Below are 14,097 nucleotides of genomic sequence, written 5' to 3' on the forward strand. Positions count from 1 at the left end.
TTACAGGTAAGTGCCCAGAAGAAAGCCTGTCAATGCCATGGACTGAAATACCACTGTGAAGGGTTTATCTTGTTCTCCCTGAACTCATTTGGGAGACATTCTCTAGAGATGTTTGATTACTAGACATTATAAACCTGTGCAGCAGCCAAGCCCCCTTATAAGCCAAGGAGGGGGCGTGGCCACACAGAGTTTTATAGGCTACCTCCTGCTGTCTAGTTCTCCATCTTGAATGCTCTTCTGTCACAGCTATGCAAATCTGAGAGGGCCCTCAAATTCTCCTCTATTTTTCTATAATCGGCAGGGCTCATGGGGACACTTCTGAAGTGAGAGCTTCTTAGTAAAACCAGAACAGGCCTACTTTGATAGTCAGGAAACATTATACCTCATTTATGGACAGGGTTCTGACCTTCATGGGATGAGTCTTCATTCTGTACTCCCCACCTAGGCTCAGCCATGTCCTGTGGATTACTGTGTACATATTCAACAGTTATTTTCTGTTGTTGGGGGCGCACAATGTGCTATCAGCATATGGTTCATGGACCAGTGCCCATCCATGAACTGTTTGTCACTGGTTCATAATGAGATAAGTACAGAAATGGAGGCTATGTGCTGAAGAACTATTTATAGCAAACATGATCAATGGGCTTATCTTTGCATGCCACTGTTGTTTTCTGTATTTCATTTTTCTAGTATTCATTCTCATTATATTTTACAAAAGATATCAATCTGTGATGATTAGAAATAAAAACTTTAAAATGAAACAAAACTAGTCCTTTACTACAAAGGGTTTATGAAGTGCTGGTCCAACCAACAATGCCCACCTGAAAAGTCTGTAACCAGAACTAGAAATGTGAGAATTCAGGGTTTTCCTTTTGCTACTCCAGAACAAGCCTTATTTTCTTCTCCTCTGCTCATAAACCTCTCTGCTTCCTTGTGCTCCAGGTGCAAACAAAGGTGAGTTCAGAAAGAATGCAGGCAGCTGCCAATGCTTGACTACATGCTGGGTACCCACAGTGTTTTACTTCTTCATGTGTGAAGTAAAATTCTGTGACCCCACAGAATTGTGCCCACAACAGAAAGAAAGATGTTGCAACAGAGCATATTAGCAAAACTCCAGAAACTACAATAACCAGCCTATTACCTTACACTCCCCAACTTCTGACTCCTGGCTAAGAAAATATTGACAGGTACTGAGTCATTCTATTAAAGTTCACTTAGTCTAAAAGTACAGGCCCCAAAATACACTTAACACACCCAGTTCACAAAGGTTAAAGTATAGGTAAGGAACATTGCAGGAACTTGATACTGAGTAAGGTAGTAGTTTCTAATATTGAAAGAAGGAAGTAAAAAATAGCTCATTCTAACTTTCTGGATAATTACCACCCATGGCATGTGTTACAGGATTGGCCTTTAATGAGCAAAGCATCCGGAATACGTCTAACATCTTTATTCTTGCCTTCTCAACCATACTTCATCCATGTAATAATAACAATTTTCATGCCACGGGAAAATGGCCAATTTTCTCTCTTCCTGAGAAATGCTGAGTGATTCCCATGCCCTGTGTCATTTTATCTCACTATATCCTGGTGAGGCAATTCTGTTCTGATTTACAGATGAGACCTGAAAGACTTGCCTGAAGTCACACAAGGAATGCAGAAAATAATGGAGATGCTAATCTTGAATGCTATGTTACTAGCCTCAAGTTGAGGAAGAGTGGGAAAATACCCACCAGCCTCATGGTTCATGAAGAAAAAGGCTATGAAGGCAATGGCACCTCTGTCCCAATGGCACCTCAGGCCCATTAAGATAGAATAAGTTCCTAGAAGAAGGATGCATAGTCTGACCCAGATAAAATGGGGCAATGAGCTATTTGTCTCTGATGCTCCCAAGTCGTCTCTTTCCCCTTCTGTGGCACCTGCTCCCTCCTCCCTCAGTTGGTCAGTGCTCTAGTGCTCCCCAGCCCCCATCAAAGCCAACTCTTAAGAGCGTCTCTCAGCTCCTTGGTGGTAAATATAAATAACTATGTTCTCTCTCTTTGGGTTTCTTTAACATGGTTTAGGTCTCATATTTCTTTATGAAGGAAGGCCTTCATTCCATTAGAGATACTATAGGCAGGTGGCAAGTGGGGAGTCACCCAGGGGAACAGAATAGTGTGTCCTTCACACTCTTTCCTGGGCTTCCTGAAATATCTTGCATGTAGGCAAGAGCTCATGCTTCCATTTCTTGAGCACTTATTACATGTTAATGGCCTGCACTGGGAATTCTATATTCACTAGCTAATTAAATTCTCAGTAATTCTTCTAGAAAACTATTAACATTATTACTCCCATTTTAAAGCTGAGGAAATAAAAGTCCAAGGAGTTAAGTCAGTACTACTGCAAGGTCACATTATCAATTAGTGACTACTATTAAGGTGTTTTATCCCCAGCCAAGATGGCCTCTACAGATACAAAAGAAAATTACAAATAGTCCCAGAGGGGAAACAGTGCAGCCTGCCATTCATAGGAAACAAAATGATCCCCTTTCCAAATGGGAAATAGATAAATAAAGGGTACCCTTAGAGTACCCATAGAGTCAGTATTCCATTATCCACATGACATATCTTTACTAATATTTGACTTTAAAATTCCTATTGGTACTTATATCATATACCCTCCCTGACACCTATAAACTATGCTAGAAATATCCCCATTCTCAGGTGCTTCAGCCTTGGACCCTGATTCAGTGATATCCCACCAGTAAATTCATCAACTTCATCCCAGTTAGAGACTCCGAATTGAACTAACTTAATTGAGGAGCTACAGATAAAAGGCAACTGCCCCTCTCACTAAAGGGTAAAAACTATGCCCTCAAGGAACAGATACCAATGAGAATATCCTTAAATACCTAAAAACAAATCATTATGACTCAAAAGGTTTATAGCAAAGTAATCCCACAATTGGCTGCATCTCAGCAAGGATGTACAAATGTATATTTTGATTAGTCAGATAACAACATGCAGGAAAAACACCAAAAAACCCCAGGACTATAACATTGAAGATAATCTATATCCTTAAGAGGCATTTACTGAGTATGTATCATGCCAGGTATTCTACATACCTTATCACTAATTCTTACCATAGCTTTTCAGGTATACATTATTGTTCCTAGCCATAGTTAACAGTATAGACTCAGAAAGGTTAAATGTCTTGCCCATAGTCAAATGGCTAATAAACGGCAGATTCAGGAATTGAATTCACATCTGTCTGGTTCTTGTGCTTGAGCTTCTTCCATTGCACTAGGCTGTTACAATCTGATCATAATTTATCTTTTCCCTGAAATGACTTATTCCCCAAAGTCATTTTGAAGTACCTCTTCACTCTACTCTAAGTAGAAATCCATGGGAGAAATAAAAACAGCTCTTGCTGGTGCTGCAAGAAATCACCACTTAACATTTTCATTTTATTTAAGATGTAGATTTGTTGGAAATTCTGAAAGCTGAGAAAGAGTACTACTTCGGCTTCATCTGCATCGGGGCCCAGAATTCTCTCATACACTGCCCCTCCCCCTTGCCTATAACCCCAGTCTGGCATTTGTACTCATAGACTGCCATTCTGCCCATGTGACACCCGAGGCCATGAAAGCTACATGCAGCAGCTCTCCCCAGAAGCTTTGCCTCACCTTGGGCTTGCTGGTGCTGCATCTTCTTCTGGCTCTTCTACAACGCCAGCCAGCTCTGGAGGAAGTAAAGCATCTTTGTTGACATTATTCACCCAGCTTTCCTTTGTCCCATTTGCTCTGTCTTTACTCTGCTCAGCTGAAACAGGAAACAATAAAGACAGGAAGGTTATCTCTTACCTCCATGACCTACAATTCTCTTATCAGCTCTTATCAGTGAAGGCTTGAACCTGAACCTCAGGCCTTCCCAGTGCCAAGGCAATCACTGGATCTAAGCAGTTGATCAGAATTACATCTAAAAGAGAAGTCAATAAATTCCCACATTAGATTTCCCCAAGCAGAGTCTCCTGAGAGAATGAGCATACCTTTAAATGTGCGAGTAACTCTGGAGACCATTAAAGCAAAATTCTGACTGCCTCTAGGTTAATCTGAACTGAGTTGGGGTCAGGTCTAAATATGCATGGCCAGGGGATGCTCAGGGCAGGAAGTCCTCAGTGGGATAGAAGCACCATCATTACCAAGCATTTACTGAATAGCTACAATGTGTTGAAATATCTTGTATGTGCTCTAAGATACAAAGGGGAACAAATGATTATGGTCTAGGAATATCTTCCTCCACTGCCTTCTCCTCCTCCCCATAGTCTCTACAAATCCAAAATTACACATTCTTCAATCCCAGTTCAGATGTCAGAGCCCCCATAAAAATTCTGTGCTCCCGCTTCAGAAAATAAACTCTTTTGCCTCTGAACATCCAGCACTCACTCTACCTGAACATCTCTGATAATTAGCATCAACTGAATGATAACTACCAGGCACAGTGCTGAGTTCTTTGCATGTATTATTCTATGAGGTGAAAGCTATTTTCCAAGTATACAGATTTGAAAATTGAGAATCAAAAAGTTCAAGAAACTTGTCTAAGGCCACAGAGCCAGTAAGTGCCCAGAATACTTTCATCAATAATAAGGGTGAAGCAGTGCTGGAGCTTCCAATTTCTAAATACCCACATTCCAGGACAGTATCCCCCCACAGGTCCTGTTACACATAAGTCTAGTTTCTTCATCGGCAAAATGGGGTCCCCTGGTACTAACCAGTACCCCTCAAGATTTCTGAAGGTCTGGGTGATTTTGAAAAGCAAGGGGGCTGCAAACAATGCACTGTACATACTAAGCAGTCAGTCTTTATCTACAAGGAGTATGGCACTAATTCAGAAATACTTTGAAATCCTGGCTCTGCCATTTGCCAATTATGTGATCTCAGGCAAGTTACTTAACTTCTCTGAGCTTCATATGTCCCATGTATAGAATGGGGGAAATAATGCCTACCTTACAGGATTACTGCAACAATCAGAAATAATAGAGATTAAATGTCTATTGTATATTAGATGCTCAAAAGGTGATAGCTATTTTCCTTATTGAGTATAAGGTAGACCTTGACAAGGCTTTACATGGACTAAGCCAGAGTTAGAGAGAAGGCAACCAGTAAGTATTTAATGAACTCAACAGAATTTAAAACAAGTCCTCAAAATATTGCCTTCCCCAGGCATGGTGGCTTATGTCTTTAATTGCAGCACTTTGGGAGGGTGAGGCAGGAAGATTGCTTGAGGCCAGCAGTTGGAGACCAGCCTGGCCAAAATAGTAAGACTCTATTTAAAAAAAAAAAAGACATAAAAATAGTGCCATGATATAAGGAATATGCACTATCACAGTAACCCCCCTGGCCACAGAAACCATGCTACAAGCCCATTTGGGGTGGGATGCTGGCTGCCTTTGCCACTTTTAAATGGGCATTGCCATGATAGTATAAATCCCATCAATTCAGTAGATGGGTGGAGAAGTAAAGATTTCCCCCCGAACCTTTAGGCTAAAGTGGGTTTTTGGTTGGTTGGCATTTTTATTTCCCCCTCTTTTGACTTTCACTTTTAAATGTTACTATTGCAGGCCACAGGCATGGCAGGCAATGAGCAGGTGAAGAACCAATGGAAAAGTGTTTTAAAACTCCTGTGTGAGCTCACAGGCTTTTGAATGTATCACTGTGGTTCACAGAGAAGGCTGAAGTAGGTAGCAAGGAGATGCTGCGTCAGCTACTACAGCCTCAAAACAAAGTTGATGTTTCTCTCGACTTTAAAATTGTTCCTATGCACCTTAATTTATTTTTGTTTAATCATATAAATAAGAAGGGTTTTCCATTAAAAAAATGCCTTTACAGTCTCTTAAATAATGTACTTGGTTAATTAAGAAAGTACTACCATATGTTAAGATCACTGAACAGAGAGGCTGATACCTTTTTGTCTAAGCCCTTCACTTTACTCGGAAGATTCTGAATCTTCAGAGTTAAAAGCCAAAGAAGAGGTGGTAGATCCCTTACAGGCCCCAGTTATCTATGCTACTGTAATTCAACAGGGCACCTAAAGGGCTTCCTATGTTCCTCTATACCACACTGAGTCACTTAGCTCTGCCCTCATCCATCCAAATCCAAGGCAAGGGAATTTTAAAGTAGAGGGCCACACATTACAAAAAGCATACATCCAAATGATTTCCATCAGCAGATTTCTGACACCATTCCCTTCTCCCAGCTCTTTCTTCCCAAACGAATGCTGGTTGTAAATGCACTAGCCAAGTCAACTCACCTGCTACCTGGGGCCTCTTCTTTCTCATAGATGCTCTGATGATATCTGCGCCATGGATTTTGTCTCTGTGCCTTTTTGCCTTGGCTTCATAAAACCATTGGCCACTCATATTCTTCAGCTGCTGGTCATCCTTAATTTTTTCAGGCAAATGTCTACAAAAGGAAAAGAGCTTTAGTTTGCTGATAACCCACAGTAAATAAATGAGCTCATTGTGACACTGCATAAAGACATGTGTAAATATACAGCTAAAATGAAGCTTTAATATTTCAGATGATCCCAAAAACTTCCCAGATGACTAATGCAGGTATGTTCGCCTTTGAAAAGTCAGAGAAGACAAGGCCAACATTTTTTCAAATAAAGGTTTAATCCATGACTCCCATATGATGCCTGAAATTTCTCAAGAGCAGATTCACTTTCTGCCTGCATTCTTCAGTGTCTGCTGTTCAAATGCAAATACCCCAGGGAGGGATAATATGGTAGGCTTCCCTAAGCCTTGGTTTCCTTATCCATAAAAAAGCATTACTAATAGTAACCTTTGGACTTTAAAATTGGGGTTTCTATGAGGTTTAACTAAGTGAATTCATGCAATAGCTCTCTGCATCTCCCTGGCACCTAATAAACACTGGATGGGGTAGTCATTAGCTCATCAGTCCTTTCCATTTTGCATGATATGAGTTTATCAGAGACTTTCCTGGAAGCCTGTGGTGGAGGGGTGGTGCCTCTTATGCTTATTGTTAGGGGAAGGAACCTTTAAAAAGCTGCTGGAATCAGGGAAGACCAAAATTGAGGAGGAGTGTGTACAGGCAAGTTCCATTTGTGCAGATACTGTATTTAAGAGTTTCACAATTATTCATGCTTACTGAAAAACTAAAACCTAAAGAACAAACAAGACAGTCTGCCCTCCTAAAATTTCCCTAAAAACTTTGTTCTAACTGACAAGTCTTAACCTCTCCATCTCTCTATCCATCTCAATAAAATAAAAACATCACAAAATCTCTCGTTTATAGAGATATACTTAGAATAAAGTGGAATAAAAGCTGTAAGGGAACACTATACTCTTGGAAGATAAAGTGCTACATAAATCCAAGAGAGTTTTAAGATAGTCATTCAAACTAATATGCACTCTTCCTCAATTAGCAAATCAAAGTGTTTCAGGCAGAGAATGTGAATGGGCCAAGGTGGTAGCAGCGCTGCATGTAAGGGTTGCACACAGGCACACCTGGGAGTGGGAAAAAGAGGGGGAGCAGTTATTCCAGGTCTAGCAAGAATGTCTCCTCTCTCCCAAGCGTGCCTGGAGAGTGTCCTTCCACCCAGAGTAAACTCTTACAGGAACTTCCTCTCCTTGTCATGACAGGCCATCTACAAACCATGAGAGGGAGAGCGTCATCACTTCATAGTTCTCAGTCAGCAATGAGATCATGGTTTTTATTAAATATTCCTAATGGTTTGACACTGCCTAAGGTTTGCAGCAGAGCAAACAACTGCTGGACTGTTGGTGAACCTTTGCTTTCTCCTCCCAAAAGGACCAAGTTTGAGTTCAGTTCCAGAATGGAGAAGTTCTTCTACTTCTCCCTGGTCAGTGAGTTCCTGGGGGCAGGGTCTGTACTCAATACATCTTTGTGTAGTGTCTGGAAAATAGGGGGTGTTTATTCAGTTCTTGAAGAGTGGAGGAATATCAGATGAGGCTCCTGACCACCTAAAAAGGCTTCAGGTTACCTTTTCATATTCATTTTTCCAACACTAATGCCCATACCCCACTTGCCAGCATGCTCGGCTTCTTACTATTCTCCAATACTCTTCTGTGACCTCTGTAGATGACAGAGGCAGGAAGTTGTGGCAGAAAGACTCTGGGTTTTCAAGGCTCCCCAAATTACATCCAAATCTCGGTTCCGACCCTTCCTAGATGGGATCTTGGGCAGTTTATCGAACTCCTCTAAGCTTCAGTCTCCTTGTTTTTAAGGATCAGGGAAAATAAGACCTATCCTCCAGGACTTCTGAGATGATTGAGATGTTTAACTGAAAGTACTTAGTACTGCCTAGATCTTGGTACAAGGCCAATTAATGTGAAGTTTCATGGGATGTCTTTCCCTCACTTCTCTGTCCAGCCCATTGCTCCTCATCCTTCAGATCCAGCTCAAACACTGCCTCACTGGGAAGCCTTCCCTAACTCAGGAGGGCACAGTTATTAGTTTCTCCTTTTCCATGTTCGCACAGCACCTCCACTTCAGCCCTTACTATATCACATTCCAATGATCTGTTTGCACATGTGTTGTACTCACTAATCTGTGGACTTTGCAAATTCCTTGAAGGTGAGGACTATGTCTTAGTCACCTTTGTAATGCCAGCACCTAGCACGGAGCCTGGAACAGAGCTGATACCCAATAACTGTTGAGTGAATAAATCAAAGAATAAATAAATGCTCAGCAGCCATCCTGTCTGAGTCAGGCAAGAGATCAAGAAGATCCTGTCACTGCTGAGATTAAGTGAACCTTAGATCTAGTCAAAATGATGGTGTCTCCTCCTGATGCAGCAGGACATGCTCATCTCTCATCAGAACAGGAAAAAACATCATGAAATGTGGTGTTGGTCAGCATTCTTGTTGAAGGAGGCCACAAACCCTTATAGCAGAACACCACCCAATTTCTTTTCATAAGATTGTTTCTTTTTGTTTTTCAACTAAAATGTACTTTGTGGGGATTCTTGTGCAACTCTTGATCTGTTCCTGCCTAAATGACTGTCTATAAACCCGTGATCAATGCACAATGAGCACAGGTTGTGTGTCAACTCCCTGAAACACATGGCCCCTACAAAGGCTGGTAGCCATTATAGTAAGGAAAGGGTTTCTGGCTCACTTGTTTTAAAGTGGCAAAAGAACAGGAAACTCTTTCAAATATAGTTAAGTGCCACTTACATATTTCCTAACATGACTGTCACTACTAGGTTTAATAATCAACTTCTATTTCTATCTTAGTCACTAGTAATATTTCATAGATAAATCCATATGTATAACATCAAAGTTTAAGTTTTGTAAAGACGTAGATTTTTAAAATCCCACTATCTAGTATTGCTGTTAAAATCTTCTCATTTTCGGCTGGGCACGGTGGCTCACGCCTGTAATCCCAGCACTTTGGGAGGCCAAGGCGGGCGGATCACGAGGTCAGGAGATCGAGACCATCCTCGTTTACACGGTGAAACCCCGTCTCTACAAAAAACTTCAAAATATTAGCTGGGCGTGGTGGTGGGCACCTGTAGTCCCAGCTACTCGGGAGGCTGAGGCAGGAGAATGGCGTGAACCCGGGAGGCGGAGCTTGCAGTGAGCTGAGATCGCGCCACTGCACTCCAGCCTGGGAGATCGAGAGAGACTCCATCTCAAAAAAAAAAAAAAATTCTCGTTTTCCAGCCCATGTTCATCTCTCATTTTTTCTGAACTCTAATTACATCAATCAAATGAGCATTTGATTCTCTAATTATTGTACCATCTAGATGAAGAGAGAAATGGGTAAATTTCTTGGAACTGACATTTATCCTTTACCATCCTCTCCACACACACACACGTTATGTTTAGCAGAGAGTTAAGCAGAGAGAAGATGCTCAGTAAACACCGGTGGGCAGGTGGGCAGAAGTGAGGGCTGAAGAAGAGCACTCAATCCAGAAAGTACACTGGCCTGCTGGCCTCCCAGACAGGATGTCCTGGTCATTCTCTCATTCATTCTCCCATTCCTTCAGCTAGCACACAGTATCTGCTTTGTGCTGAACCACACATCTGACACTTAACATGCCTCTTATCATTTCATCCTTACAATTTCACCATGTTGTTCATAGAATTTCACCCATTGCAAAAGATGGCTATTTTACCTCTTCTGTATGCTAAAAGCCATATCTAAGCCCTGTCTGGTTATTTGTTCACTGACTCATTAATTCCCATACCAGTCATCTGCTTGGAATTGGACATTAAAAATTCTAACAACACCCCTAACTGCCAATGTCAACTCCTTTTCATGCCAAGAGTGTGAGCACTTACAAAGGAAAGCCAGAAGAGCAGAAATGCCCTCTGGGCTGGATTCAACACCTTTGCCCTCAGCCTACCCCTTTACTCCTTGTGCTCACTTATGTACACCTCAGCTTCCAGCTACTCAACAGAACTAGCCAAAGCTCGAACATCATCTGCAGGACCTGGTTAATAGTATCTAGTCAACTGTGGACAGCTGCTGGACAGATAGGTTAACTGGTCCATTCTCCAGCCTTTCTTTTTTCATCTTGCCCAGTGTATTCTTAGATAGTTACAAATGGCCTCACTTTCTAGATAAAATGATAGCGGCCCAGAGAAGTTAAGAGGCTTGCCCAAGGTCACACAGAGCTGGCAGCAGAAGCCAGCCTGACTCCCAGCCAACACACTTTCTACTACCCAGTCCTGCCTCAGAGAGCCAAACATGATTTTGGTTTCTAAGATGGCTGTCACACTTCACTCTTTCTCCCAAGGAACTCAATCTTTGATGAAGAATCTGAAAACCAACACATGGAAAACAAACGGCAAAACTTCCTTACAGTGGAAAACAAGAAATATACATCTTTTACATGACATATCATAGGTCTCTGCAGTCTGCTGAGAGGCAGCACAGTGTAAGGAAAGTGCACAGGCTTTGACGTTGGATCAGCAAGGCTTCAATCCTGCAGGGCAGTTACCCTCTTCAACCCTATCTCCTCATCTGTTAAGTGGATTCAGCTATACTGTTTTGAAGATGAAACAGGAAAATCCATGTGAAGATCCATGTACAGTCCCTGACAAATATTGGTTCCTTTCCCCTTTGCTTTGACAGAAAAACACCATGAGAGGTCCTGGAAATTAGTTCTTCAATGACAACTGCCTTCATTTAAAAAAAAAGAAAAAGAAAAACAACTAGGTCTAAGGAGGCAGCTGAGAATCATAAGATGTGGTGGCGGTTGAGATCATATCTACTGCAAAAACACCCATCGCCGTAGATGTGGTTGTGTGTATATGGGGGTGGGGGATGCAGTGGCGTACAGACAGACATGAACAGCAATTTCCTGCTGGCAGTGTGACGCAAAGCACAGGAAATGCCACCTTTTGAGTATGTGATTTTCAAACCATAAAAGACTAAAATTACATATGTGTATGTATGGTTATGTTTCCTTAAAGGTGGGGCAGGGCAGCAAGAGACAAAACACAGGACAGGGGTGGAAGAGAAAGAAAGAATCCACCCTAATGTCTCCTTCACTGCTAGTCTGTGAAATGTCTCCACATGGGAGCTAGGGAAGCAGGCTGTGTAGCAATACATGGTAGTAACTGGGTCCAGTACTTATGGCTAATAGGTAGTGGAGCAGCATAAAAGACAGTGTGGTAGCAACAGTGATCTGGAACCGTTATCATCTCAGCTGTACCCCAGAGACACCCCAGTGACTATTTCCTTGGGTACAAGACCATGTTCTACCATGAACAGACCAAGTGATTTAGGAACTGGATATGTCTCTGTGCAACACTCATTTTTCCTATCCATGAAATCAAGATGAGAGGTAACAAAACCTTTTTTTTAATTAGCTGGATGTGGTAGTACATACGTGTGGTTTTAGCTACTTGGGAGACAGGAGGATCACTTGAGCCCAGGAGTTCAAGGCTGCAGTGAGCTATGATTGCCTCACTGTACTCCAGCCTGGGTGACACAGAGAAAATCTTTTATAAAAAAATTAAAAATAAATAAAGAGATGGGAAGCAACATATAAACTAAATCGTATCCAAAGTATCTTGAATGAGCTTGGTTGTGAACAAGTCAAAGCACTGGATATATTAGGAATGGCAATATTTCCATTTGAATGCCAGATCTCATCTAGAGCCATACTGAAAAAGATTCTAAAGTGGTATCTGGTCTTGTGGGCAACAGTGATATATCCATTAGTGATGTCCTCGTGGCTACGGGAGAATTATACTCCAAAGTCTATAAAACATTAGTATTTAAAAGAAAATTCTAAACTTTAGTAATAAATTGGCCTTTCTAATGATGTTTTGATTGGGTTGATGTAATTATATAACGTGTTTCTAAGCTGAATAACACCTAGAAGGACTGGGGCATTGTAAAGTCATGTTAGGGAAACAAAACTGAGATTTTAAATTTGCAACTGAAAATCCATTCAATGGATAAAGGTCATTAGATAGTAAATTCCTTGAGAGCTGGGGCCATGTTTTCAATCACCCTAGAATTCTCTTCATATCATTGCCCAGAGCAGTTCCTTGTACTTCACAGGTGCTCAATTAAGTTCTACTACATTAAATAATTAAGAGTTTTAGGAGTAATTTCCTTCTAAGGAGTCAGTTTACTAACTAGAATCTCCTGTCCCTGTCTGGAGGTATAGGTAGAGTGGTGTGAATAAAGGAATTAAAATGAACTATCACATATTATGTGCCAGGAAGACTAAAAATTATTTTTAATTTAATTAACAAATAATAATTATATATATTCATGAGGAAACAGTGATGTTTTGATATACATAACATATAGTGATCAGGTCACTGTAATTTTGTATCTTTTACCAAATCTCTCCCTATCTCTCACTTCCTAAAAATTATTTTACTTAATCCTGACTTTAATCTTTCAAATTTAAATGTAGTATTATGATCATGCCCACTCTGAGTTGAGGCTCAGAGAGGTTAAATAACTTGCCCAGTGAAACACAGTTCATTAGTGGTAGGAATGAGATGCAAACGCATGTCAGTTTCATCTCCAGTTCCATGCAGCAGAGTTCTTTACGTCATGATGAAACCCTTGCTGTTCCTTTCTGAAAGAATAACAATGATGAGCAGAATAGAGCAGAGGGAAAAGCACTGGTCCAACAGCTTTTCTCATCACGGCTTTGGCACTGACTTGCTGTGTGGACCTGGGCAAGTCATTTACCCTTTCTGGGCTTTAAAATTCTTTTTCTGTAAAATGACTGATATGGAACAACAACAACAAAAAAAAACTTTCAGAGTTATTAGGCTATAACTCTGGTGGAAGAGGCAAAGACAAACAGCAATGGAATGGAAAAGGCGCTGACAAACAAAAGCCTGTAGAGTAACATTTTCAGAGATCCAGTTCTGGTTCCACCATCCCAGGAGCAGAACAACCTCCAAATCATCCCCACAAGTCCCTTCAGGCCTAAAGCAAAGAGGGAGTCAGGCTATGAGTTGGGCCTTTTTCAAGGTCAACAAGCCATAGGTCTGCCATCTATCTGCGCACTGTCACTGCTCCCCAGCTCCAGGGTCCTGAAACTCCCCATGGCCAAGTCTACATGAGGTGCATGGTGCCTAACTAGAAAGTCCATTGGGAAAGTGATGGTAGGGAGGGTTTGACTCACACCAGGGCTTTCATCAATCCAAACCTTCTTCCTGTCATTTATTCACAAAAGCAAAACACAAAGGCAGCACCAGTGGCAGCTGCTGGGGCACCTTCAGAAACAACAGACAGAAGGAGCGTCTGCAACACCAACACTAGGAAGGGACTCACACCATTTTCGCTGAAGTTGTAGATTGGCTGATGCCAGAAGGTACACACTCACAGCTCTTACAAGGCCCAGTTTCAGGCAGAACTTTGCATTTTTTTAGGATATTTTCATCAACCAATGCAAGTGCCCAAGAAACACCTTCACTCTATTCATACAGAATCAGAACTACAGGCAAGACTTAGCAGTTTGGAATCCCAGGTGCCAGGAAAAGATAGAAGGGAGGGAGGGAATGAAAGGAGGCTTTCTCCCTGTAACCTGACTATCTAGAGGGGGAGAATTGCAAACCATAAATAACACCTCCTGAGCAGAAGGAATCAAAG

General features: G+C 41.5%; 1 protein-coding gene across 14 annotated transcripts in view; it reads right to left on the reverse strand.

Annotated features, from left to right (window-relative positions):
- Positions 1-14,097, reverse strand: part of SYTL2 (synaptotagmin like 2) — a 125,025-nt gene that overhangs the window by 50,438 nt on the left and 60,490 nt on the right. For all 14 annotated transcript variants that reach the window (XM_038005391.2, XM_073020057.1, XM_008020415.3 and 11 more), the window contains exons 3-4: positions 6,284-6,435; positions 3,661-3,796 (exon numbers count right to left, since the gene is read on the reverse strand). In XM_038005391.2, the coding sequence (XP_037861319.2) occupies positions 3,661-3,796; positions 6,284-6,435 (288 nt within the window). The remainder of the gene's footprint in view (positions 1-3,660; positions 3,797-6,283; positions 6,436-14,097) is intronic.

This window comes from Chlorocebus sabaeus, chromosome 1 (assembly GCF_047675955.1).
Source record: "Chlorocebus sabaeus isolate Y175 chromosome 1, mChlSab1.0.hap1, whole genome shotgun sequence".
In the NCBI taxonomy this organism is placed as follows: Eukaryota; Metazoa; Chordata; class Mammalia; order Primates; family Cercopithecidae; genus Chlorocebus; species Chlorocebus sabaeus.